The 25,979-nt window shown below is 38.3% G+C and overlaps 2 protein-coding genes across 4 annotated transcripts; both read left to right on the top strand.

Moving 5' to 3' along the window:
* Nucleotides 1-5,666: 5,666 nt before the first annotated feature.
* On the top strand, nucleotides 5,667-12,950 carry Als2 (Amyotrophic lateral sclerosis 2). Its single transcript, XM_011153150.3, has 14 exons — nucleotides 5,667-6,225; nucleotides 6,449-7,771; nucleotides 7,851-8,417; nucleotides 8,512-8,881; nucleotides 8,990-9,191; nucleotides 9,347-9,527; nucleotides 9,699-9,865; nucleotides 9,962-10,071; nucleotides 10,184-10,395; nucleotides 10,513-11,073; nucleotides 11,187-11,363; nucleotides 11,440-11,608; nucleotides 11,697-11,879; nucleotides 11,954-12,950. Exons 1-14 carry the CDS (start codon nucleotides 5,885-5,887, stop codon nucleotides 11,999-12,001), a joined length of 4,611 nt encoding a protein of 1,536 aa, XP_011151452.1. The 5' UTR covers nucleotides 5,667-5,884; the 3' UTR covers nucleotides 12,002-12,950.
* A 2,355-nt stretch (nucleotides 12,951-15,305) lies between these two features.
* On the top strand, nucleotides 15,306-19,125 carry holn1 (CD2 antigen cytoplasmic tail-binding protein 2 homolog holn1). Of its 3 annotated transcripts, none has more exons than XM_011153149.3 (7): nucleotides 15,306-15,385; nucleotides 15,761-15,954; nucleotides 16,146-16,309; nucleotides 16,372-16,552; nucleotides 16,627-16,811; nucleotides 16,880-16,997; nucleotides 18,632-19,125. In XM_011153149.3, the coding sequence occupies exons 2-7, from the start codon at nucleotides 15,804-15,806 to the stop codon at nucleotides 18,865-18,867; spliced, it is 1,035 nt and encodes a 344-aa protein (XP_011151451.1). In that variant the 5' UTR covers nucleotides 15,306-15,385; nucleotides 15,761-15,803; the 3' UTR covers nucleotides 18,868-19,125. The 3 variants fall into 3 exon arrangements, with proteins under 3 accessions (XP_011151451.1, XP_011151450.1, XP_025161057.1); XM_011153148.3 differs by having other exon boundaries at nucleotides 15,314-15,389; XM_025305272.1 differs by lacking the exon at nucleotides 18,632-19,125 and adding an exon at nucleotides 18,455-18,625 and having other exon boundaries at nucleotides 15,314-15,389.
* Nucleotides 19,126-25,979: the final 6,854 nt, after the last annotated feature.

The following is a 25,979-nucleotide window of genomic DNA, read 5'->3' on the forward strand; positions in this document are numbered from 1 at the left end:
TTGTATGTAATGCAGGCTATCGATCAAGTAATCCCCTGATTGTTTCGAGCAATGTATTTTATTCAACGTCACAAATACACACATGCAAGTATCTATTTGCAATTCGCATTGACTCGAACGATATTTTTTAGTCCCACATCCGTCATGCAGAATTTTGTTTCTCTTTTCATTTTGACTCACCGAAACGACTTGCAGTCAGAGCCGGCCACGTTCCGCTTCAACTCTGTAACAAAAAATTCACATTTGCTCATCAGATTTGACCAACGAGTGCGGGCGAGTAAAAGAGTAGTTTACCCTCTGCGATCGTAATTCAAGTCGAGCCGGAAATTATATCCCAGCTCTAGATCGCCAAGGGTCAAACAGAGGACTATAGTAAACTTGTAAACTTACCTTCAAGCCGACTCTGCTTCGCCCGAACCGGATCCTCCGGTGCGGCATCCGCGTCCATCGGATTGCTGTTGCTTTTCGCAACAACTGAAACAGAAAAATAATTTTCCCGGTTGATAACCTGCGGTAGAGAGAGAATATCTTTGATCGGGACCAATCGAAAATACGGATATATTTTGATACGGAATTTTTATCTTTATATTTTTGTTCCAACATTGAAAATTTAAATGGGACTTGAAGCTTTCAAGAGAGCTGATGAGGAACAAGTTACAAAGGCAAAGATCGTAAAGAGTTGAACACAGATGTGTAGGAAACTTGTAAACTTTACCTTCCGGCTGACCCTGCTCTGCCCGAACCGGATCCTCCGGTGCGGCATCCGCGTCTGCCGGACTTGCTTCCCGCAACATCTGGAACAAAAATTTAGCGTTCTTGGTTGGTAAGCTGCGGTAGAGAAAAAATGGTTGGTCGGGATGAGTGGAGAATATTCGCTACGATTTTTTTTTCTTTATTGACATTGAATATCTAGATAGGAGCTCTTGAAAGAGCTGACGAAAGAAAATGACAATAAGAAGCGGAGACAACAGTTGTGTGCTCTCGAAAATATTCTTTTACGGATGGACATTTAAATTCAGATCCCGTAACAAGAGTAAACAAACTTGAAAGAAGCGCTGACCGAAAACAAAAAAGGTCGCAGTCTAAGAAGTGATATGACGTTGAATATTCTACACAAGACCAATATTCTCACACAGGAATTGGGAATGATTCAGAATGTTTGATTGAGAACATGATGAATTCGAGATCCACGTCCATGGACCGTTATCCGTCTCTGTCTGAATCAATATCTTTTGTATACAACAACGCAATAAATAGATAGACAGACAGAGATTGACGAGAGTAATTGCAAATTCATAAAGTGATGATTACTAGTCGGATGATGACGGATTGTGAATGCCGAGCGCGAAATTCCGACTTCTTATTCCCGGAAAATTCGTCGAACGTACGCTCTCGTTATCGGAGACCTCCCGCGTAATAAATGATTCCACATACCTGGAAACGTGACGTATCGCTGCCGGCGTTCTGCTTCTCGATTGCTGAAGTCCTCCGGATTTCACTCGCTCATGCTTCTAATGCTGATACTCGCGATTCGACCGTGCAGCTAATGAATGAGATGCCGACGTGATGCCGATTGAGTATCTCGAGGACCGACGAGATATATTTCTTTTAATTACACGAGACGGAAGTGACGAGAGCGTCGCGTACGGCTGCTGCTGATGGAATGAGGTCGAATACATGAGGTGCGCGAGTATTATAATACGAAGGGTAAAAAGTGTCGTCGCTCGCGAGCCGATCAACACAATCGGCGCGATGTAAACATTGCGGGCCTCGGCGGCGGTTGAAGCAAGTGTAAGATACAGACGAGGGAGGACAGCACCAGTCTATTCCGGGCGGAGTCACGGGAGAAAGACCGGTCCTGAGAGAGATCAGACTCGACGGATGGAGAAAAGGATAAAAGGAGACGCACGGAAGAAGACGGGGCTTTTTGGCTTTTTACCTGTTTGCCGTTAGCTCTTTAGCCTTTAGCTTTTGCCGATCAATGTCGAGACGAATAATAGAAATTAGAGTCAAGTCGAAGAAAGAGTCGTAGAGCGTTAAGCTTTTGTAAAGAGATATATTTGATATAAGTTGCGGTGTCGGATACTATTGTATTATTGTTTATTTAAAATATACATACTGATATTCTTGTTCATAATAAGAAGAGTACAAATTAAGCGCTCGGAACCTTAACATCCTGAACATCCCTCTCTCACAAAGGAAGAGGATCAAGAAGAAGAGAGACAGAAAGATAATAGAACAGAGAAATAGAGGATCTCTCTTTTTAAATCTTACACAAGAGAGACTTGCCTTTGAGCGTCTCTTGTTTTCTCGAAGGTTTCGGAACGACGAGGGAAATGCGAAGAGGCCTTTCAACTGTACGCGACATTGATGCACTCTATTTATTGATTACTGAAAATAAAGAAAATTACTCTGTCGAAGCATCGGACATTTGTTAGCTTTATGTTAATTAAAGAGGAATGTATACGATTAGAAAATGTGTTAGCAACTAATTGTATAGAGTGTAAGTTGTTGTGACGCCGTTTTCAGAGAATAATTAAAGGTCATGATAGCGTTAAAGAATGGAATTTCATCCTATGCGAATTTAGTCGCGCTCTTATTAAATATTAGTCCTGTATAAAATGTCGTATTTAAAAGTATTGTTTCATATTCATGAGATTTTGTCGTGAATTCTGCTCTCAGATTGGATCGCGGGTGAATACTTTTTAATGCGACGGGGAATAGAACGTGAAAATCTTGTATGCCTCTGAATCCGAAAACGATTAGGAGAAGAAGTGAATATTTTTCAATACGAAAGTTCGCATTTAAAAATTATCGATTGCGATTGAATACAAGGCATATTTGAAACGAATTGAATCCTTGTTAATGCGAAGCATTCACTACTGCCATTTCGCATTTAGCGCGGTGAAATTTAATGGGAACTAATACTTTTTATTTTCCCTTTCTTCGGATCAGGAAGCAAAATTCAGACGTATTCAAAATGTCAATACTTTTTAATATGTTTCAGTTCGACATTTTATACAGGGAGATTATCCGCTGCGGACAATAACTCTTCTACTTTTCATTTAATATTCAATGATGATAAATAACATTTAATTGCATTCGTTTGGCTTTTTTTATTTCGAAAATAAGAAAATATATACCGGGGTGAGATTTTACCCATGACAACATTAACGTGATTTTCTTTGATGCTTTTTTTAAAAGTTCAAATATTTCGTCGATTCGCGGGATATTTATAATCGGAGTCTCGTCACGTTAATTACGTGAATAACACGTGCTCCTCCGAGCGGATCGAATGCTCACCGACGGCCACTGTCAGTGCCACGAGCGAATGTCCGGAGCGGACGGGATGCTGAATTAAAAAACAAGACGAAGTGAACGGGACGCGGACAACGATACATCATGCGTCTCCATACATGTCAAATTGTTTATTATAGAAGAGACTTTGATATGGCAATATATATTCGAAGATTTAACATTTAATACGTACTTTTATTTTTTCTGCTCCTCCCCCCCTCTCCCCCGCTCTTTTTAGACCACCGGGCATAGTCTGGCATAGAGATGGCAACTGTCATTGCAGCACGGATATAAACCGCCTGAAAGTGGATGTAGCATGGACTTCCACCATATGCAGATTTTACCACCGAGACCTGAAAGTAGATGTACTATCGTAGTTCCCCTCTCAAAATGGATACAGATGGCGTCCTTTCCCAGTACGGAAAGTCGGTGTCGCAGAAAATGTCGTATTGGCCGCTCTCAGGTTACTCTATGCACGGACATAAACCGCCTGAAAATGGATGTAGCCCGGACTTCCACCACATGCAGATTTTACCACCGAGACCTGAAAGTGGATGTAGCATCGTAGTTCCCTTCTCAAAATGGATGCAGATGGCGTCCTTTCCCAGTGCGGATAGTTGGTGTCGCAGAAAATGTCGTGTTGGCCGCTTTCAGGTTTCTCTCTGGTTACGTATATATGTGTGAATCCATTGGGATTGGATTATTTTATACGATTATCTATTCCGCAAATTGATGTAGAATTCGGCAAGGTTTTTAAACAATTATATATTCAGTCAGTTGAATCGAGTAGTTTATCAGCAGATTTGGCTTCTAATGTTCAGTCTAAAATGGGGATTCCTGATGTGAGTGGCCATCTCTTTCGGCGGCTTCTCGATTCGAGAGGTTTCCAGGGTTTTCGAACGGTTTTCATTGATTGATCACGTACCTCGGATGGTTAAGTTGGTTGTGCAGTCTATTCGTCAGAATTAAATATTTTTCTAAAATACCATCTCTCGGATTTTAATAGCGTTTTTGAGGCTGAATCATTTGCAATTTTACATACCTTGGTGGCTATCTCTGACTCTAACTGTAAGAAGGCTGTAATCGCGTCCGATTCGCTTAGTGTGCTCACATTTTTTAACTCGCCGGATATTAAAGGAAAATATCATCCTCTGGTATACATGATGAGAGATATTATTCATAATTTATACCTGCAAAATATCACGATTGCGTTCATCTGGATTCCGGAACATCATAACATTCCTGGAAATGAGGCAGTGGATTTACTTGCCAAGGAGGGAGTAGTTGGAGATAATTTATCTGTATCACATAAAGAGATTACCTTCGTTTCCAATTATACACGAGTATTTAGGAGTGAAGCATTGAAGAATGCAACTGTTCACTTGAGAAAGTCTGCCAAATTTAAAGGATACAGATATTTCAACCGTACCCGGATTAAACTTACTGAGCCATGGTTTAATAATTTCCTGGAAATGCCAAGAAGCACCTTATCTCTTATTGCAAGAATACGTTCGTATCACTTGGGTGTGGCCCAACATTTGGCGGAAAAAAATCTAGTGGATGCAGCCTTATGCAGTTGCGGTTTGCTTGAGTCCGTTGAACATTTATTTTTTGAATGTCCGAACCATTCGGATCACTCGGATTGGTTGCGACTGAACCTTAAGCCAGCGGCACACGATGCTTGTTTTCGTGCTAGATTGCTTGCTGGATGAAAATACTGCGTTCTGATTGGTGCATTTCCATCCATCTTCGAAAATATATCAATCACAACGCAGTATTTTCATTCAGCAAGCAATCCAGCACGAAGACAAGCATCGTGTGCCGCTGGCTTTACACGAGTTGGCGCTGATGTGCCGCTGAATGTCACCGATATTGCATTTAGTAATAATAAGAATGCCTTCGAGGTTTTGATTGGTTTTCTGAAGCGTATTGAAAGAAGACTCTAATACCCGTATTCATAGTCAGGCCTTATATTTAAGATTTCCTTAAGTTTATCTTCAGATGGTTTGTAGCCAATAAAATAATCCGCACAGCATCTAAAGATGGATATAAGGTCTCAAATATAAGGCCTGACTATGAATAAGAGTATACTATACGAGTATACTATATAATACCCGTATTCATAGTCAGGCCTTATATTTGAGGCTTCCTTATATCCATCTTTAGATGCTGCACGGATTATTTTATTGGCTACAGACCATCTGAAGATAAACTTAAGGAAGTCTTAAATATAAGGCCTGATTACGAATATGGGTATAAATCATGACTACCAATCCTGTGGACTAGTTGCTTCAAAGGATCAAGTGGACTAGACTTTGGGTTAGCATCGAACAGCTGATATGTGCTGATATCAGTCACTATCAGCTAATACTTCTTTCCGGACGTTGGTCATTATTAAAGGATTGCTCTTTCAATCATGTCAACGTTGAAATCTTCCGTGTTACATTCCCAGAAATATTCAACGGAGAGAACGTTATCGCGGATAACATGACAAAGGAACGGCATCATTCGCGCTGCTGAATAAGGATTTACAAGAGATCTCGTAGGTTATGCGAAGGTCTTTAACTGTCAAAGTTCATACGGCAAAATGGAGAAACACATGCATTTATGGAGAGACGCTGACAAATTGTCTTTCACATTCGGTGACAAGCCGAACGGCATTATCTGCAAACTCGTTACCATTAAGGATCACATTTTTGTAGCTACTACAACCAATAATCTATACCATGGGGAAGTATCATTCCAGAAAGATACTTACCCCATGATTACTTTTAGAAGAGCTCAATTCGATGTCATTGACGTAGCATCCAATTCTGAGCACTTGTTCATTGTAAATACTATTGGACATGTTTTGAAAGTAAATCCTCAGGACATGAGTGTTGTAGATACAATAATTCTTAAGGAAGAGGTCAAATATTGTAGCCATGGGTACGTACATCAAAATATATGGTATAATTAAAATTTAAATAAATTTTGCGGTTGTTGCTCTGTTATTCTCCCGTTCTTTTCTTTTGTTGTACAATTTATTATCAATAGATGAATAGGCATTTAGAATTTAGCATGTTTTATTTCATATTTGTAACCATTTATAGCTATTTTATTATTATATACAGCAATATTTTATTATAGGTGAAATATTTTATTTTTACAGGTTTAAAGAAGAAAATGAGGTAGTAAAAGTAAAGTCTATAGCGATAAGTGATCATGCAGCATTATTTGTTACGGAAAATGGGCAGCTCTGGGCAAGTGGTAGTCAACCACAAATAGATATAAATAGTATAGAACCAAAGAAAGTTAGATTTTTTGAAGGAAGGACAGTATCCGAAGTGGCTTGTGGCTCAAATTTTAATGTAGTTACTGTTAGAAAGACTACTAAACTTATAAAAGATGATACAGACAGCGAAAATGACCTAGAGGAAGAAGTCTTTATTCATTCTTGTCCACAATGTGTTAATAATGTTATGTTGAGTCCTGGCAGTGTAACATCATCGGATACGTGTCCCACGGGTCTCCATGCACAGCAATTTAGCGAAGATCGTTCTACCAATTCCATCAGTGCTCTGTCCACTGCCAGTAAAGAACACATTCCTCTCCCAGAAATAGACAAGAAAGAACAACCCTCTGATATCATCGAAAATGGCGAGGATTGCCTGAATGATGTGACAGATCCTGAAAAAGATGAGAAGAAAAATGTGATATTTATAAACACAGAGACTGCCCGGCAATTCTTAACTAGACAATTGTCATGGGTTTCGTCTTACGGAAGTGCCAAGGAGGATATACCGATGGAAGGTGTTGATCGGCCAACAAGATTAATCAAGCAAAATGTATCGAATATGGCGAACTTAGTGTATGAAGGAGTTAAAAACGTAGGTGGTAAAGTTGTAACTTTGTCTAGACATATGAGCGGAAGTTCCGATATTAATGAATCTAAAGCCGATAGCAACGAGAACTTAGAAGAGCCGGGTAATAATTATACAAAGCCTACCGCGACTAGTTTAGCACTTAGCTTGCGCTGCGAAGAATTCCCTTGGTCGTCGAGTACGGGCTCCTCCGAGCACGAGTTATCCCAGCAAGGCTTGAATGAGAGGATCAACGCGTTATCCCGCACTGGTAGCAATATATTGGCGACAGAACTCTGGACTTGGGGTGATGTGCAGTATGGGCAATTAGGAACGGGGGATATCATTAAACGACCGAGGCCAGTGCTGGTAGCGAAGCTTAGCCACACCGGAATCAGAAAGATATCATGTGGTGCTTTCCATATACTTGCTTTAACATTAGATGGCAGAGTATTCGCATGGGGCCGTAATAATTATAAACAGGTGACTTTGTACACCACAATCGATCAGAGTGCTCCTCAACTATTCACCACCAAATTAGCGTCAAATGAAAGAGCTATCAACATGGCAGCTGGTAATTTCCATACTCTAGTAATGATGCATCATGGTTTATACTTTATGGGGCAGTCAAGGTAAGTTGACTAAATAGAAGTCTTCCTGACTAGTAAATGTATCTGATAATAAACACACGCATTGTATTTGTTTCTTCAGCAAAGCTGGAGATATGTTTCAGCTCGACATACAAACCAAGGATGAATCAAACAGTCCGAGAGAGATTTTCAGTTCTGGGCAATATAGCTGTTGTTCTGTGATAAACGAGCCAGCAATAAGTGTGTCGGAAGATTTAATAAATGATCAGATCTTTCTGGAGGAGATGTTGACCGTTTATCAGAATCTAATCAGACCGTTCCAAAAGAAGAGTGGTGCTACCCAGGAAGCTAATGTATATGAAACACTGTGCCGCTGTTACGCAGAACTAATGCACTTTAGTGTCTTAAATATTATAAGCTTATGGGATTACTTCAACCATGTTGGGGAAGCATACGAGGTCGCGATTGTTGCCAATATAGAAGAATTTATCGCAGTGTATAAATATTATTTAAATGCTATCTGCGATGTTATATCTCTCGGTGGTTTTACGCATATTGCAAAACTCATCGAAGTGCCACAAGTAGTATCAAATTTATTTATAGACAATCTAAAAAATAGCGATATAAAGAAGAATAATGAGATTGTTATAACAATGGCATTGCAACATCCTCTGTGTAAACTAAACAGGTGAATTGATTATGTCAGGATGATGTTAACTTTTTTTAGAAAGCATGAAACTTAATTTCTTCGCAATTAACCAATGTATAATGTTTGATTGCAGGTACAAAAATATGATACATAGTTTAATAAAAAGCAATGGCGTAAGGATGGGTGTTGAACGATTACAAGAGGCTCTCGTAAAATGGGAACAGGTGCACGACGAGCAGGAGAAACGTCAAAAGGAGGCGGAAGCTACAAAGTTGTTCTGGGAGAGTTCTGGCAAGTTGGGAGAATTGTTGAGATCTCCTGATAGGAGACTGATTAGGGAATCGAGAACCCACCCACTGTCAATACTCAACTCTGGTAGATTTTCATCTCATTGGTTTGTGTTATTGACGGATATTTTCATACATGTTACTGGCACTACGCATACAGTACATCCACTTCGAACATTATGGGTAGAACCCTTACCAGACTCCGAAAACGTACAGGTACGGGCTTCTATTTGTTCTACTTGATTCATTAAATGCCTGACTCGTTTTACAAGAGAAACCGGCATAATAGATACAATTAAGAATAGATTTGTTTCTCTCTCTTAGAATGCTATATCGATCGTCACGCCAGAGGACAGTTTCGTATTGTACACTCCTACTCCTTCGGAACGTAATGAATGGTTGCATGCTTTGCAAAATACCATAAAGTGCAGTTTGCAAAGAGTGATTGGAAATGTGCCTCCATTAGCGCGATCAAGTTCGTTCTTTTTCACAAAGCATAATATTTTTAAGGATGCAACATATACTGGTTTGTAAAATGATATTGAATAGTATATTTCACTTTTATTATATTTTGTACATTATATAATGTGTCGTGTGTATATTTTGTGTACACGGTAAACGGCTAAACAAAATTTAATTTAACGATGTATAATATTTATGAATTATATAACAAATTCATAGGACGATGGCTAAATGGCAAACCGCATGGCTCTGGAAAATTGGAATGGTCTGATGGTCGCATATACGTGGGACAATTTCATAAAGGTGTTATTCATGGTACTGGCAAAATGGAAATTCCGACGCAGGGCGTGTATGAAGGCCAGTGGAAGGATGGCCAGCAAAATGGATATGGAACTATGAAGTAAGATTATAATTTATTTGAAAAAGCATATTTATATAATTAACTAATTTATAAAGTAGAAGGTGTACACATTTTCGTGCGTTTATTTTATAAATTAATCATATAATTGTGGTATGTCATTAATGCTATAAAGTAATTGAGAAAATATTACATAATATGGTATATTTTCAGATATGTCAATGGAGATTTTTACGAAGGATACTTTAAAGATGGATTACCTCACGGCCACGGTGTCAAGAAGGAAGGTCATTTTATGGCATCGATTGCATCTGTTTACATTGGAGAATGGGCTGCTGGTGTGAAACAAGGCTATGGAATAATGGACGATATTATGACAGGTAATATACATATATTTGCTTAAATTTATATTACGGATAAAAGTTATAATTAAGATTATTAAGATTATGTATTTATATAACTCAATGATGTTACAGGTGAAAAATATCTTGGATCGTGGAGCAATGGAATGAAACATGGTTGTGGTTTAATTGTGACACTTGATGGAATTTATTATGAAGGTGTTTTTACGCAAGACGTCCTAACGGTATGTCAACGATTATCTATACATCAAACTAATATGTGTAACTTGTACGAATCTAATTAATTTATACAAACGTGAAACTATATAATCTAATTGCAACATTGTTCACTAAAAGGGTTACGGAGTTATGGTATTTGAAGATGGTACACATTACGAAGGTGAATTCAAGTCTGCTGGCATATTTTACGGAAAAGGTACCTTAACGTTTCGAAGTGGCGAAAGGCTAGAAGGTAACATGAACGGTGCTTGGAATGAAGGTGTCAAAGTTATTGCCACGTTACACATGAATAAAAGCGGTGGAACTGTGCAACCTAATACAAAACCGGCGTAAGTTTTCATATGAAATCACTCTACTATCAACAATTTGATCCTTAATAGCCGACTTATTATGATGTATTATACAATATATGTGTATATGTTTATCAGTATCCATTATTTTGTTAGATCTTTTGGCAAATTGTGTGTATCCCCGGATCAAAAGTGGAAGGCAATATTTAAGCAATGCTATCAACAGCTTGGTATATCCGAAGTAGCCAGTAAAACCAGTTCCAGTTACAATGAAAAATCGATAGAGACGCAGAGAGTGTGGCAAAATGTCGCTAGTATAATAACCAAGTCCCATCAAAGGACACTGCAACGGAAGAAACTCTCGGCGAATACGTCAAACACGAAAGAGAGGAGCAGCGAAACAATCGATCAGTTGGACAAGATTCCGTGCTTCGGACGTGACAAACTCACCAGTCAGACTTACAGTGAAGTGCACAAGTATCTAGTGAAAGCTTTCGAGAGCCCGCATCATCCGTTAGGCGCCCTTTTGACCGAAGTAGCTGCGGTATACACAGCTACGTATGGTGGAGTGAGAGTACATCCATTGTTACTTAGCCATGCAGTATCAGAGCTTCATAGTATTACAACAAGGATATACGAGATCGTGCTTCTTTTATTCCCGGCTTTGCCACGTTGTGGTAAAGAATATGTTCTTGAAATCGATGGTAAAGAAGAAGAGTACGTATATTGAAAATTTATATCATGAAATCTGTTTTGTTCTATTTGTATAACTGTCGATGCAGAGAGTTTCAAGCTTTATATTATTCAGAGTAATTATTATTTATTTTTAGACAAGTTATAAGCGCTGCTGCGATATTACACCCGATATTACTGCCACGTGTACACTCAGCACTCTTTGTATTGTATGCCTTACACAATAAAAAAGAAGATGATGCATACTGGGAAAGATTAATGAAGTGGAATAAGCAGCCTGATATAACTCTAATGGCCTTTCTCGAAATTGATCAGTAAGTATCAGCAGTATACTTTTTGCGTGATATTTGTATTTAGAATTAAAAATTATTTACTTTTGCGAAATTGCAGGAAATTCTGGAAAGCAACAAATGTAATGAACATCACAGATAACTCGTTACCGTATCAACATGAACCATACTTCAGTGATGCTATAGAAACTTTACAGCAACTTAAAACCACCTTTTCGCCTTTAGAAAAGTTGTTAGTGGTCAGGAGTACATTTGAACAGATGACACAAGTAAGAATATGCATTACTGTCGATGTTGTGTTCCTAATAGGCATACCCAAAGAAATCACTCATATCTTCCTCATATTTATATCTTTAGGCAGTACAAAAACAATTAGGATCTACGTATCTATGGACGATGGATGAACTTTTCCCAGTGTTCAGTTTTGTTGTAGTGCGTGCTAGTGTGTTACAATTGGGGAGCGAGATACATTTTATTGAAGATTTCATGGAGCCATATTTGCAAAATGGTGAACTTGGTATCATGTTTACTACTCTCAAGGTCAGATATAAAGATTATAGGGATTAGAATACTGCAAAATAACTATTTAACAAAGAAAATTAATTTGATTACAGGCATGTTACTATCAGATATTACAAGAAAAAACTAATATGGGCGATTAAAATTACAAATATGCGGTACAATAAAATGATAAACTTACACAGATGAAGTATATATGCATATGCGTGAAGATAATATCAAATTGGAAAAAACAATGTAGGATAAATATGGATGCATGGATGAAAGATATTCTGGCGGAGATTTCAGCATAAATCCACATGTCACGATTTTAGGTCAGAAAAATTTTACAAGTCCATTTTTATTTACGGATTTACATTTATCAACAGATTTATTTTCATCAAATTCACAAAAGCTTATTACATTATGCATAAAATATATGAAAGTGATAAAATGCATTTATGACTTACAACAGAGTCTTTAACATCTTAACTGCATAAATATGTGGTAAGATGAAATAAGAAATTAATATAACATATCAGTTTATTCCTTAATAACACTTCGTCATTGTAAGTCATACATAAGTTCATTATTGAATAATATTTGTGTCATTAGCCAATTTAATGTTCTGGAAATAAGACATGTTTATGTGAGTTATACATAGAGGTTGAATTTCAATACTTCCAATTACCTTAAATTGTCCAAGGGTACGTGCATTAAATAACATTTAAAGTAACTATGTAAAAATTGCATAGCTCAATTTACAAAAAGATACTAAAAGTTACCTTCTTCCACACATACCTGAATTAGAAGTTAACATTATAGAGGAATCATAAATTATAATGATCGTTATTAGTTGTTATTATTGGTGGAAATAATCATTAATAATATTTTTGCTCATTTTTTTCATCGTCATGTCTCACTCATTATGTCTACGTTGTTTCGTTTTACGTGAAAAATGATAAAAGATATATCATAAAAAATCTTCCTTTTCAAATGAATACTGACGATAAAATACAACTACAGCAGTAGTCTTTTCTGTTAAGAAAAAATAATACACATATAAAAGACATTTGTAGAATATTTTCTGAATGTTGATATTAAATAACGATTAAATAAAGATATGTAGAGATCTTTTACAGTTTATATTATATGTAGATTTTTCTTTTGTATGACCTGTTTTGCACTTGTAGTATTACATATTTGCGTACATAATTTAGCTTATCAATTCACTTTATCCATTATATTCTCGAAAACTTGTATTTATTATAACTATGATTTCAAAATTATTTATATTATTAGTACATGTTACAATCAGTATTGTTGTTGCATAAATACAGAAAAGACAAAATGTGAAGAAACAGAACATTGAATATATAATATTATAAGGAATAAGAAAAAGACCGTATATTATATATGAAATAATTAATGTTAAAATTTAAATTATATGCCATGTATGTGTGTGTGTTGTGTGCGTAAAACATTTATGTTAAAATCAAACTTGTTGAAGTTGCTTTATTGTGTTTCTTAGAACATGCTTATATATGCATATGTTCTTAAAATATATATGTTCATTATATTTAATTCTCATTTCATCTGTACATGAATTTACATACATGTGATATTAGTTAAAGAAAAGGTTTACTACCACCTAGTATGTACCTGAAACATATACTTTGTATTAACTCAGAAAAGAGCTCGCTTTCAATACATAAATTTGACATATTTTAGATATATATAAAATTTTATTCCCGATTATATCTCTTCTAAATCTGTAACTTACATATTTTTTAACCGAAGAACTATATAATTAAATTATTCTGTTTGCTCTATTTTATTAAATACTGAAGATATATGAAATAATTATACATGTAAAGTATTTTATCAAGATTTTATCAGATTTGATTAACATAAATTATTATTAATTTACTTCTGCAAAATTAGTCATGGGCTCTATCGAGTTAATATATTATGGATGTACAATAATTGTTTACAATATCCTATACATGTCTCATATTACTGTTTAGTATTGTAATTAAAACTGATATAAATCAAATTGTTGGCATCAAATTATAATATAAGAGATTAGCCAAATATTTTACATCATATATGTTTAAGAGAACGTTCATCACATTCGATTAAAATATTTTAGATCAGATTTTATCAAGCATCAAACAATTTTAAAACAGGTTTATTTTTTAGTTTGGTGCAGATTCAAAAACTTGTACTACATGTGAATATCACCATGCAAATTATTTACTTATATAATGATGCTTGGAGGAATGTATATGTAACAAGTATATGATACATTAATTATGTATCATATAAATATAATATATAACAAATAAGATTATTCGAAAATCGAGATAATACATTGCAAGTATGTGAAAATACTTTTTATTGTAAACCAAGAATTATAATGAGTAGCTCCAACTTAAGAATACTTGTAATATATATGCAATAATATTAAGATTTCTCCAGAGATTTATAACAGAATAATGTCTTGAATAAGTTTCTTGAAGAAGCATTTTTTAAGTATACATGTATGAAGTTGAAGCTACTGAGAGTTATATAAAAAATTATGTTATATATTCATATAAAGAATAAGAGTATATAAGATAACAAAATAAAATCTATGCACTGTTAATATATATGTGTCTGCAAAAGTAAAGTAAGACATTGATTGATGAAACTGTATAATTTTATGAGTTAAAGTCCAATTTACTTTGTAAGTTTTAAACAGTAGCATCATATGTATCGTACATTTTTAACTCTAATTATTCTATTATTTCTAATGTGGGATAAATATATGTTGTTACATTACGTGTTGATATACAGTTAGCAGGTTATATATGTATGTATGCATATATGTATATGTGTATGTGTATATGTATATACACACATATATATATATGTATATGTGAATTGTTTATTCATATATAATTATTGTAAATAATATGAAGAAGTTAAAAGTAAATGGAAACAGTACAATAAAGATAATTTATTTACAAATGTGATTTACAAATGTGTAAAAAACAATGTCGTGAAAAATATATTCTGCTGTCACTGAAGTATCTGTATTTATAAATCTATTTTTCTAATTAGCATATACATTCCCACCTATTTCCACAATTTTCTTATTAATGACTAGATATTGCAATATTTCCATATCTTTGTACTACATAGAACATATTTATTTAAAAAATAATTTCAAAAGTACTGCTACCGTGCTGTCCTGTTAGTAATATTTTTTTACATTTTGTTACACTTTCTTATTAGTTTCTTTCTTTTTCTCTTATTCGTAAAAGAATTTAGCTATATTCTGTAGAGTCTGTTCTTTTTTGAAAAACTTTTTGAATTGGTGCATATTGATGCAATAAATTAGAGTGAAACAAAATATATTTGTTTTTAGGATGTTCAATAAGTTCTTCAAAAAAGTACAAACTTCTGTCATTTTAAGTGTACTAAGTGTAAGAAAGTGGTGTTGAGAAAAGATACTCGTGTGTGTATACAATGTAACGAAATTTTACAAAACATATTCATAACGGGTTTGTACGTTAAATAAAAATTTATATTTTGACGATAATTTAATGGTAGAAAAGAACATAAATTTAGTGAGTTTTCAATGCATGAAATTTTTGAATAGACGGCCTAGTTTGTACCATTCCGTATGAAATATAACCTAAAAGTAAACTAACCTTAATGTTATACTTGTTTATACTGTATGTACGATGAAGTTTCTACGTAAAACAATTTTTCATAATAATTGCATAAACAGTAAGACAAAGGAGTTATTTTATTGAAAAACTCAATTTTGCAAATTGTATGTTTATTACATATGAAAAGAGTTAATAATTAATATAAATTTATACTTATAAATCTCATAAATCTAATCTTATAAACTTAATATTATTTTATTATAGTGGACCTCTTGATTGTTTGAACCTTTATTTACATTTAAACATCATGTCGAAACGTAAATTGCATGATATGTTAGAAGATGAGTTTGAGGAACAGACTGATAAACAACCACTGAAGAACTCATTGGATTCTGATGAAGATGACGATGAGACAAATGAGGATGCCTATAATGTTATGAATGAAGATGAGTTTGAAGGTCTTTATATATCTATATATCTACATATATCACTTGAGTATAGAAATTGTAAATATATATGTTTCTATTATTTTTTATTCTTACTCGATATATATAATCTTATAATATATATATAATATTACTATATATATAATCCTTATTCTATATAATATGTAATATAAATATATAGTTTAATTATTTTTATCAAATAGGCACAGAAGATGGGCCTTCAGCACCAGAAGCAAATGTAGGATTTACAGCATTTAATATGAAAGAAGAATTGGAAGAAGGTCACTTTGATAAAGAAGGTCATTATCTTTGGAAAAAAGAGAAGCAAATAAGAGATAACTGGTTAGACAATATTGATTGGATTCAGGTCAGTAAAATGAATAATAGTAGTATATAAACATATAATTAAGATATTGGTATTCTTTACAGATTAAGCCAAGTTCAACAGTAAAACAGAAGGACAAAAAGTCAAATAAAGCCCGTGGAATAGGAGACAGTGACAGTGATAGCGATGAAGGTGATATTATGTTTGACTCTACTCCATTGTATAAACAGATATTAGAGTACCTCAAACCTGGTGAAACAGTATCTAAGACATTGTGCAGGCTTGGTAAGCACAATTATTAATTGAATATTTATATTGATTAAGTGGAAAATAAATATGAATTATTTCGATCTGATTAGGTAAAGGGAAAAAGAAAATAACAACAGCTGAAAGATGGAAAAGGAAAAAGGAATCCAAAACACCAATAGAAGAAGATCCAAATTCTGTCAGCATAACAAAATTAACGGAATTAGCAAATGAGCTATTAACGCGTACTGGTAACATGGATATATATCAAGAGACTTATGAGCAAATCAAAAAGAAGGTACCATTGTTTATTGTTATATAACATAAGCACATCTCTGGTAGCTTTATTAAAATAATAATTTGTAGATTGAGCAAGCCAACAAGCATGCACCACCATCAAAACAAGAAGCCGAACTAGATATGTACGCCGACGATTTTGATGAAAAAGAGAAGGCGAAATTGGATGACACTGATACTAGAGCCGGTAATTTTCATGTTACATATTAGGTTGTCTAAAAAGTATTGAGCCTTTGGAGGTCAAAATTGAGAATACATTTATTGTTATTTGAAAATAACATGAAACCACATATGCACGATTTTGTTCGATGACCTTTTGCTATTTTTCCGGCAACACCATAATCCCGTCGCTATAGCACTTCTGTGGTTTCTGGTCAAAAAATTGTGACACGTGGTTTTTACAGGCCTCCTTTGAAACTAACTTAACACCATTCAAGGAGTTCTGCAGAGACCGAAACAAATGATAGATCTGACAGTGTCAGGTTCGGACTAATACGGTGGATGCATTAAAACCTCCCAGCCAAGTTCTCTCAATTTCTGACGGGTCGTTAAAGATGTATGCGGTTTGTGGTGCGATTCTTTAACTCGTTATTGGAGTTAACGACAGTTTCGTTATCGTTGCGCAGCTTTTCTACGGTATACAAAAGCTGCGCAACGATAACGAAAGTGTCGTTAACTCCAATAACGAGTTAAAGAATCGCGCCGCTGGCGTTGTCAGTGTGATATACGATGCTCTTTCTGTTGATCAGTTCCGGCCGTTTCTTTTGAATTGCTAGATGCAATCGCGCTAATTATCGACAGTACAGGTCCGGGTCTATCGTTCTGTCTGGCGGCAGCAGCTCGTGATGCACGATGCCCTTCCAATCCCAACAAACACACAGCGTAATTTTCCTGTGGTGCGATTCTTTAACTCGTTATTGCAGTTAACGACACTTTCGTTATCGTTGCGTAGCTCTTCTACGGTATATAAAAGCTGCGCAACGATAACGAAAGTGTCGTTAACTGCAATAACGAGTTAAAGAATCGCGCCGCTGGGCGTCGGTGTGGGCTTTGTCACAGACTGTGGAGCTTCTCCTCGCTTCGACCACGATCTTTTTCGCACATTGTTGTCGTAGGTTATCCACTTTTCATCACTCGTGATTAACCGCTTCAGAAATGGCTCGATTTCGTTACGTTTCAATAGAGATTCGCAGATAGAAATTCGATCGAGTGAATTTTTTTGAGTCAGATCATGTGGCACCCAAACATCGAGCTTCTTTTTATAGCCAGCTTTCTCCAAATGGTTTAACACTGTTTGGTGATGGATGTTTAAGTCATTAGCGATGTCATGACTGCTTACATGCCGGTCTTGCTCGACTTTTGCCAGAATATCATCCACTTTTTCTATGATTGATCGCTTACTGCGAGGAGCATCTTGGATATCGAAATTTCCAGAACGAAAGCGACTGAACCATCTTTTGATAACGTATCTTGCCCATAAACAACACAAATTTCTTCCTACGCAGCATTTGCACCTTTATGGAAATAAAATTGTAAAATGTAGCGCAGTTTTGCGGAAAGTTCACTCATTTTCACGGCGCAATACTTTACGTCCGATTATAAGAATTCAGAAGATTATAAGAACACTTTTTGTACGTCTACTAGCTTCAACTGTCAGCTGTCAAATGACGTTAGGCCTGACCTGCTGCGACTCATATACCCTGAGATTTGGGACATTCTATCTATGGAACGCTATCTCGCACGCAAAGGGCTCAATACTTTTTAGACAACCTGATATGTTAATCATGGATACACTGTAAGGTGCGTGTACATCCTGTATAGATAAAACAGCAGAGGCAACCAGCGAAGAAAAATCTTCATCTTTGGAAGAAAATGTTATGTGGGACCTGAAGTGGTCACAGGACGAAGATGCGGAGATACACGGGCCTCACACTAGTCAGCAAATGCATACCTGGGCAAACGAAGGATATTTCAAGAAAGGTGCTTGGGTCAGAAGAAGCGGGCAACAAAATCAATTCTACAATGCTGCTAGAGTAGACTTCGAACTTTATCTGTGACATATCTACCTGGTATAAAATATGAATATAAACGGATAGATGTACGAATTTTCGTTAAATCCAAGATTATATAAAAGTAGCATGTGAAATTTATATATTGATACATATGTAAAATTCTTTCACGACAGATATCTGTACAAATTTACCAGAGATAACAATTATTGATATATATTATATCTGTATGATTCTCTTAAGAAAATTCGGTATCTAAATGTATAAACAAGGCATTTTCTAATAAAATACTATGAAATATTGTGATATTTCGTTGTATTTTAAATGCACCGAGAGAGTGGGAGAAACGGAGATACTTCAAAGTTAGTGAATTCGTGAAAAGTTTACATGTTGCTTGAGAAATATACAATACAAACGAAAAATAAACTTTAAATATAAACTCGTTATATCATTTTGACTGAAATTTTATGTTTAATTTCAAAGTACGTCATGCGATAGTGAGTAACGCTCTTGACCATTAAAAAAATATTTCGCGCGTAAAGCACACGCGAGGCGCCCATCGCCGCGTGTGTGTACACATGCCTTCCGGTGCGTTATTAAAAACCACATGATATGGTACTTAAATCAAGAGAGACCTAAACTCATACTTCAGACTTCTCGCGCAGTACCAATGGGAACGAGGATGTTGAGATTTATGGTCTCCGCGGAGAGTGTGGTATTTTTAAATAGAATTTTATCCCTAAAGTAAATCTATTTGTACCTTATGATATAGAGACAGGCGGGCTAACCCTTATTTATCTAGCGGAGCTTTTTCCTTCTTAATTCTTCCATATATCCGGCACGTCTCACGCATGGAGCAGGTTTCCTACAGCGTGGAAATCAAAATATCTCGCCGAAAATAAAAAGAGCGCAAGGCACAGTTTGAGAATCCTCGTATTTATTTGTCGTAAAATTAACTCACCTGTTTGTGTGCGCTCGTCTCGTAGCTCGTCTCGCAGCTGTACGCAGATCTAATAGCCGTTCAGGTTTCTACATTCTTGTGCGGAGGTAAACGAGAAGGGGCTGACATATATTTCGGTCAACACATAGATCACGAGGATTGCATAAGGTAACCATGAAATGGGAAAGGACGGCTGGATACATTTAAACAGAAGATACGCGATATCGGATGATTGAACAGAAATGCATCGATAAAGTTCCACGACGGCGTGTGTATGTGTGTGTGAGCGTGTGTGTGTGTGTGTGTGTGTGTGTGTGTGTGTGTCAGTAGACAATTGGCACAATGTTTTTTTTTACTGAATATAATTTTATTAAACGTCTTAAACATTTTTATTAGCAATGTATGAAAGTCTTATACGAGATTGCTTAAAATATTATTTTGAGTATTTCGTGTACACGCAAAAAATTGTTCCGACACGAACATCTGGGAGTATACATATGCATGCATATATGTATATGTATATATATATATTTATATGTTTATATATGTGCGTATATGCAAAGTGTTTTCGAATATGCGTTCGTGCTCTACACAGTGAGATTCTCTGATTAATCGCGAGTCAATCTCTTCTCCAGCAAAATTCCATTAGACGCCATTTTTCGATGTTCAGTATCAAACGACTCGGTAACTTGGTTCTTAATTAAACTTCTGTTTAACTAAAGACAACTTGGAATTTATTCGGCCGTAAGCGTTCGACACACACACACACACACATACACACATACACATGCGCGCACGCACGCACACACGCACACACGTACACATATGGACACACAACATATCAGCGACTCTAAAGTTTAGTTTATAAAAGTCCGTTAATTTTTACCCGTTCACAACGAAATAGTTATTAATACTTCGCATGTTTTTTGTTTCGGACGAAATCGATTTTACTTCAGTCAAAGAATCTCACTACGCGACGCGCGAACGCAAATGAGCGAGAACACCCGGTATACGCACGTACATTTCGTAAGTATATAAATTCGTAGCTTGCCTCGAAAGATTAGAAAAATTCGAAGCGGAGTGTTTAAACGTAGAAGCCCGAGATGTGGCTATGCTAGATTATACAGTAAGAAGTACGAGTCGACACCTTGATCGCTACACGAGTCGATCGTGATTGAAGGGGTCTAAGTACGACTACGTTGCTAAAGGTGCTGTGAAATACATGCAATGTACACTCTTGACTGCCTATGAAACCCAACATGTGCGCGTGCGTTCGGTTCAAAAATTGATCAACAATCACATGCTCTTTGCCCTCTAATCAAGATGGCGTCGGAAACGTTCGACCTTTGCCGGATTCGCGACGTTTGTCACGGGGCTTCCGCGAACGAGACACTTCCCAGATAAACAGACATGTTGGCAATAGCATGCATGCGTTCAATGTATACTTTATGATACCACTCAAGCGGCATGAGATGTTTGTAATATGCTTGCCGTAAGAAATACGTATTTACTGTTCCATACTTTGCAGCAAAATATCGATTTGTTTGTATCGCTGATTAATTAAGTTCTCTTGCCGACACAATTGTGGCATGTGTCGCAACTTTCATGACGTCAGATTGCTTCTTTTATATGTTGCTACAATGTTTCTTGTATGAAGACGCATGTTTATATATTTATGCTATTTATTTTAATTCTCGAATTCAAACAATCTGCCGAAATTTGTCTATCTGGGTTCTCGCTCATGTGTGCGGTGAATTTCGGAGAATCTATAATAATCTATCAATATCAGCCAATGTTGTTTTCTCGTGTGAAAAAAGATCGATCCGCATGTCGCATCGACGCGCACATATACAGGTGGAAGAATGAACAAAAGAAGCTGCTCAACCCTGCTCTATCTGTGTTAAGGGAGGAATTACACGCGAAGCAGGCCGTTTTCAAGGCTATTTTTACGAATTTTTTTGACAGAAACGGTAGGATCAGTGGACTTGAAATTTTCATAGTGTACTCATTAATGTTCAAAGCATAAAATAAATTTGTTACTATCTGTATGGAAAGTACACACAAAACTTTAAACGCGTTTATCTGGAAACACCATTTTCTTAAACTGTCGACACGATTACGCAAAAATTACTGAACCGAATAACTTGAAATTTTTATATAATATATAATAGACATGTAGTTTTTGCCACTATCTCGAACACAGTTATATTTTATTTTATTCATTTTTTTAAATATGATTACAAGTTGAAAAAAGTTTAATTTTCGATGCTTCTTTTTTATATTCATTCAGGCATTATTTCTCCAAACTTAGCTTCACTGCCTTCATTTTGGCTACAATGGCAACCGTATATTTTAAAAATCTTTCTCATTTTTTTATTTCAAAGTAGTGAAAGGAATTATGTCGACAGCAAACATAGAGCTCGCAAACGGATGACTGCATTTTTACCTATAATTACAAATTGGATCGGTTCTTGTGATTCAATAAATGATTTATTTTACACTTTAAACATTAGTGAATACACTGAAAATTTCAAATTTATTGATTTTACTGTTTTGATTAAAAAAATTCATAAAAATAGCCTCGAAAACGGCCTTCCGCATGCAATTCTTCCCTTAATTCCGTGTATTCTGAACTCTGACGAAACCGTTCTCGCGTGGCGAACGAAAGAGCGAAACGCGACCGTAGTTTTCTACACTCAAAACTTCCTACACTAAAAAAAAGAAAAAAAAGAAAAAAATTGTGTCCACACTTGCAACGGACATTTAGGCGTCGGACGTCGTGCTGTCGTTAGCTGCGTTTTCACGCATTCGCGCGAGAGGAATGGCCGATGCTTCCGCGGTCCTTCCTCTCCCGCGAATATCGTTGTATCGCGTCGCGGCCGCTTGCGAGAGGAACTTCCACGTGAGAATCATCAGACTTGATCCCGACGAGAGTCGTCCCGTCCGTCCGAGAGCGCGAACCGTTAAATCGCGAGAATCCGCTGACGGAGACACGGAGGTAGACGAGGCGGAGTGGTGAAGGTACATTGCATCACATTCACGCGTGTCGACGGAACAAGTACTTTGGTCTTTCCCAAGCTGAAAGGACGCAACAGCCGGAGAGAACACAGGGGACGTTCGGACGAGGGCGAAAATAGGGTAGGAACGGCACATACGAGCGGACAAATTACACATACCGGTTTCATAAACGCACGCGAAACGGAAAGGCGAGGTATTCCTGCCCGGCGGCGGAGCTGTTCCCTCCGCGCCGGGCTTATCCTTATCGTTTGCGTCCGGCGCGCGCGCACGCGCGCGGTGAGATTATCCTTATTATTCCAGTCCTTAAACGAGCCCGTTTCCGATCGCATCGCGAGATGTCGCAGAGAAGTCGCCGTGCGAACATTTCGGGAAACGACCGTGTCGCGCGCGCGCGCGCGCGATTCGCGTTATGAAACCGGCGTTGCGGGGACAATACGCATACGCGCACACACACACACACACACACACGCACACGTACACGTACAAACACACACACATACACGTGATGGGGGAGAGAAACAAGTAAAACGGGCATTCACATTATGGACGTTTACGCGCAGCTGAAGGGACGTGATTTATCGTGTCGATGTCGGAACGGTCGAGAGGGACACTTCTCTCGTTCTTTTCAGCATGGATCACTTTCACGGATTTATTCCCGTATGAGCCGAAAGCGGCGGCGACACCGCCGCCGCCGACGACGACAGTCGTCGAATTGACATTGACATTATTATCTGTTTCATCGCGTAGCACGCTCGACGCGTAACCCGAAAACGCGATCGGAAACGCGAGCGGTCGTGTGTCGTATTAGCGTTCTTTTTCTCTTTTTTCTCTTTCTCCCTCTCTCTCTCTCTCTCTCTCTTTTTTTTTCTTTTTTTAATAGTCGCGCCGGTTTCCTCCGCCGGGAATAAATCCACGGGCGCTTCCTGCCCGCGACAAAAAGCGTTTTCTCGGCTGGTTCCGACACCGAGTATACATTCGACATTACATGGGCTGTATGTACATACAAAAATAGCCGCCGAGAGAGCAGCAGCGGCACGCCTCAAACGCATCGAAGTCCCCGGATGAGAAGGATGTGCTCCGGGAAAGGGACACACACACGCACGCACACACACGCGCGAGCGAGAAGAGGATGAGGACAGCGGAGGGAGCGAGGAAGAACCTTCGACGAGGGGCCTCTATCCCTCTTCTTAGGGGGATACGCCTAAGGTCCCGTTACAACCCCTCTACAATGAAGCTCCTCTATCTCTTTCATTCTCTCTCTCTCTCTCTCTCTCCCCCTCTCTCTCCTCCTCTCTCATCTTCCTCTTGGTCGTTCTCCAGACGAGATGCACAAAGCATGACTAACTACCATGACTAACGAGTCGGGCGATGTGCCACCGAGGAATTTTGGCTAACCAAGTGACAGAGAGAGAGAGGGAGGGCGGGGCGGGGGGAGGACATAAAGACAGGGCAAAATATTTTCAGATCCGATATCCCCGCGCGCTGGTCTCTTACCGTTCGAATCCGAGGATTCTCGCGGATGGACGAAGGGAGAGATTGAAAGCGAACAACGCGCGAAGAGACGAATCGTTAAGAAGCGCCGTTAAAATCCGGAGAGAGAAAGAAGCGAAGGAAAGGGAGAGCGGAAGAGGAGAGCCGCGACTCAAGCCGCGTTTTAGACCAAAGTCAACGTTTACGTAATTACACTCGCCCCTTCAGATCTCTCCCCCCTCCCCGCCCGAGTCTCATATTTCCGAGCGGATCTTCGCCGCGCTGCGAGGTTAGCGGCGTACACGGGAGCTTTCCGCCCGAGATTTTATCCGGCGACGATCAGCGCTTAGAAGGACGCAGTTTATATCGCAACGGATACATAAACTCCCGGGATTCCCGAACGAGACGGATGCAAATGGACGCCGGCGGAAGGGGTTTCTAGCGTCGCGTCGCAGGCACGGCTCGCGCGAGTAGCGAGTAGCCGCGACGTAGATATATTTCGGATATTTGCTGACGATTTAAGTTTAATCGCGCGATCTAAGTGGCAGCGCGCGGAGAGACACCGGGCCCGGGCGAAACAGAGCGAGAGAAATGGCTGGAGATGAACGCGCTTAATGTCGGTGATCAAAGTTGTAAATTGGATCGGATTTAATCTCCTCGCGCGCGCCCGAGCGACGAATAAACAAAGAGAGGCGCGAGAGGCCGTTAGTTACGTCGGCGGAAACGCGGCGAGAAATATCGGGGGATCCGTCTCCGTTATATCTCAGCGCGATACCCAAAGTCGATCGCCTCGAAATTGCGATAAATCAGGCGGCTCGACAGTTCCGACACACACCGTCCCCCACCCCCCTTTCCCACCCTCCGGCTCGGGCTTTCTCTTTTCCTCGGGTCCGCCGTAAAACTCGTCGCGTAATCAAAGGAGATGGGATTGAACGGCCGACGACTTTCGAGCTCGAGCGTGACCATCGATCGGGACGCATTCCCCGCTTAGTCCCGGAACTTCCGAAACTTAGCGGAGCGAGATGGACGACCCGTTTTCGTAGGACGGCTGCCGAAAGGAGAGACTCGTGCGATGCGGCAGCTTGTAGGTCACTGGACCGCGCGCGCGGGAAGCACATTAATAGGGGATTTTCATTCAGCGCTCCCGCTGGGCTTCTCTCGCTTCGAGGGAAATTAATTTTTCAAGGCGAGACCGGCCGAAGACGCATCACACTTACGAGGCCGCCCGGAGAGAAAGCCCGGGAGGGGGTGCGGGGCGTTTCGTCTAATCGCGTTAGAGTTAAACGCCCTCGTAAGTACGTTCCTCGTCGATTTCCTTCCTCCCTTTTTTCGCTCACTCTCTCTCCTCCTTCTGCTCCTCTCTCTCTCTCTCCCCCTTTATATTGCTTTTCGCTCGTCTCTTTCCTCCTGTTTTCCCTCGTTTTTTTCATTATTTTTTTTCTTTTGCGCAACGGAGCACCATCATTTTTTAAACGGCCAGCCGGCCGGGCCGTTCGCGGCGAATGAACGTTGATGCGAATTGATGGGGATTGCCGACTATCTGGGGAACTGTGAACGTTTCGCCGGAACGGCGGTTTCCATACATTTTTTATGAAACCATCCGCATATCGAGCGCGCGACGGTGAGAAAACGAGGATTCTGCGTCTCGTTAGAGGAGCGCAGTTACACACGATCGTCAAAGAAATTAGCTCTTTCTGTCCGTTTGACCGCGCGGAAAAGGAAAAAGGAGCGC

Source organism: Harpegnathos saltator, unplaced genomic scaffold (genome assembly GCF_003227715.2).
Source record: "Harpegnathos saltator strain DR-91 unplaced genomic scaffold, Hsal_v8.6 scaffold688, whole genome shotgun sequence".
Lineage (NCBI taxonomy): Eukaryota > Metazoa > Arthropoda > Insecta > Hymenoptera > Formicidae > Harpegnathos > Harpegnathos saltator.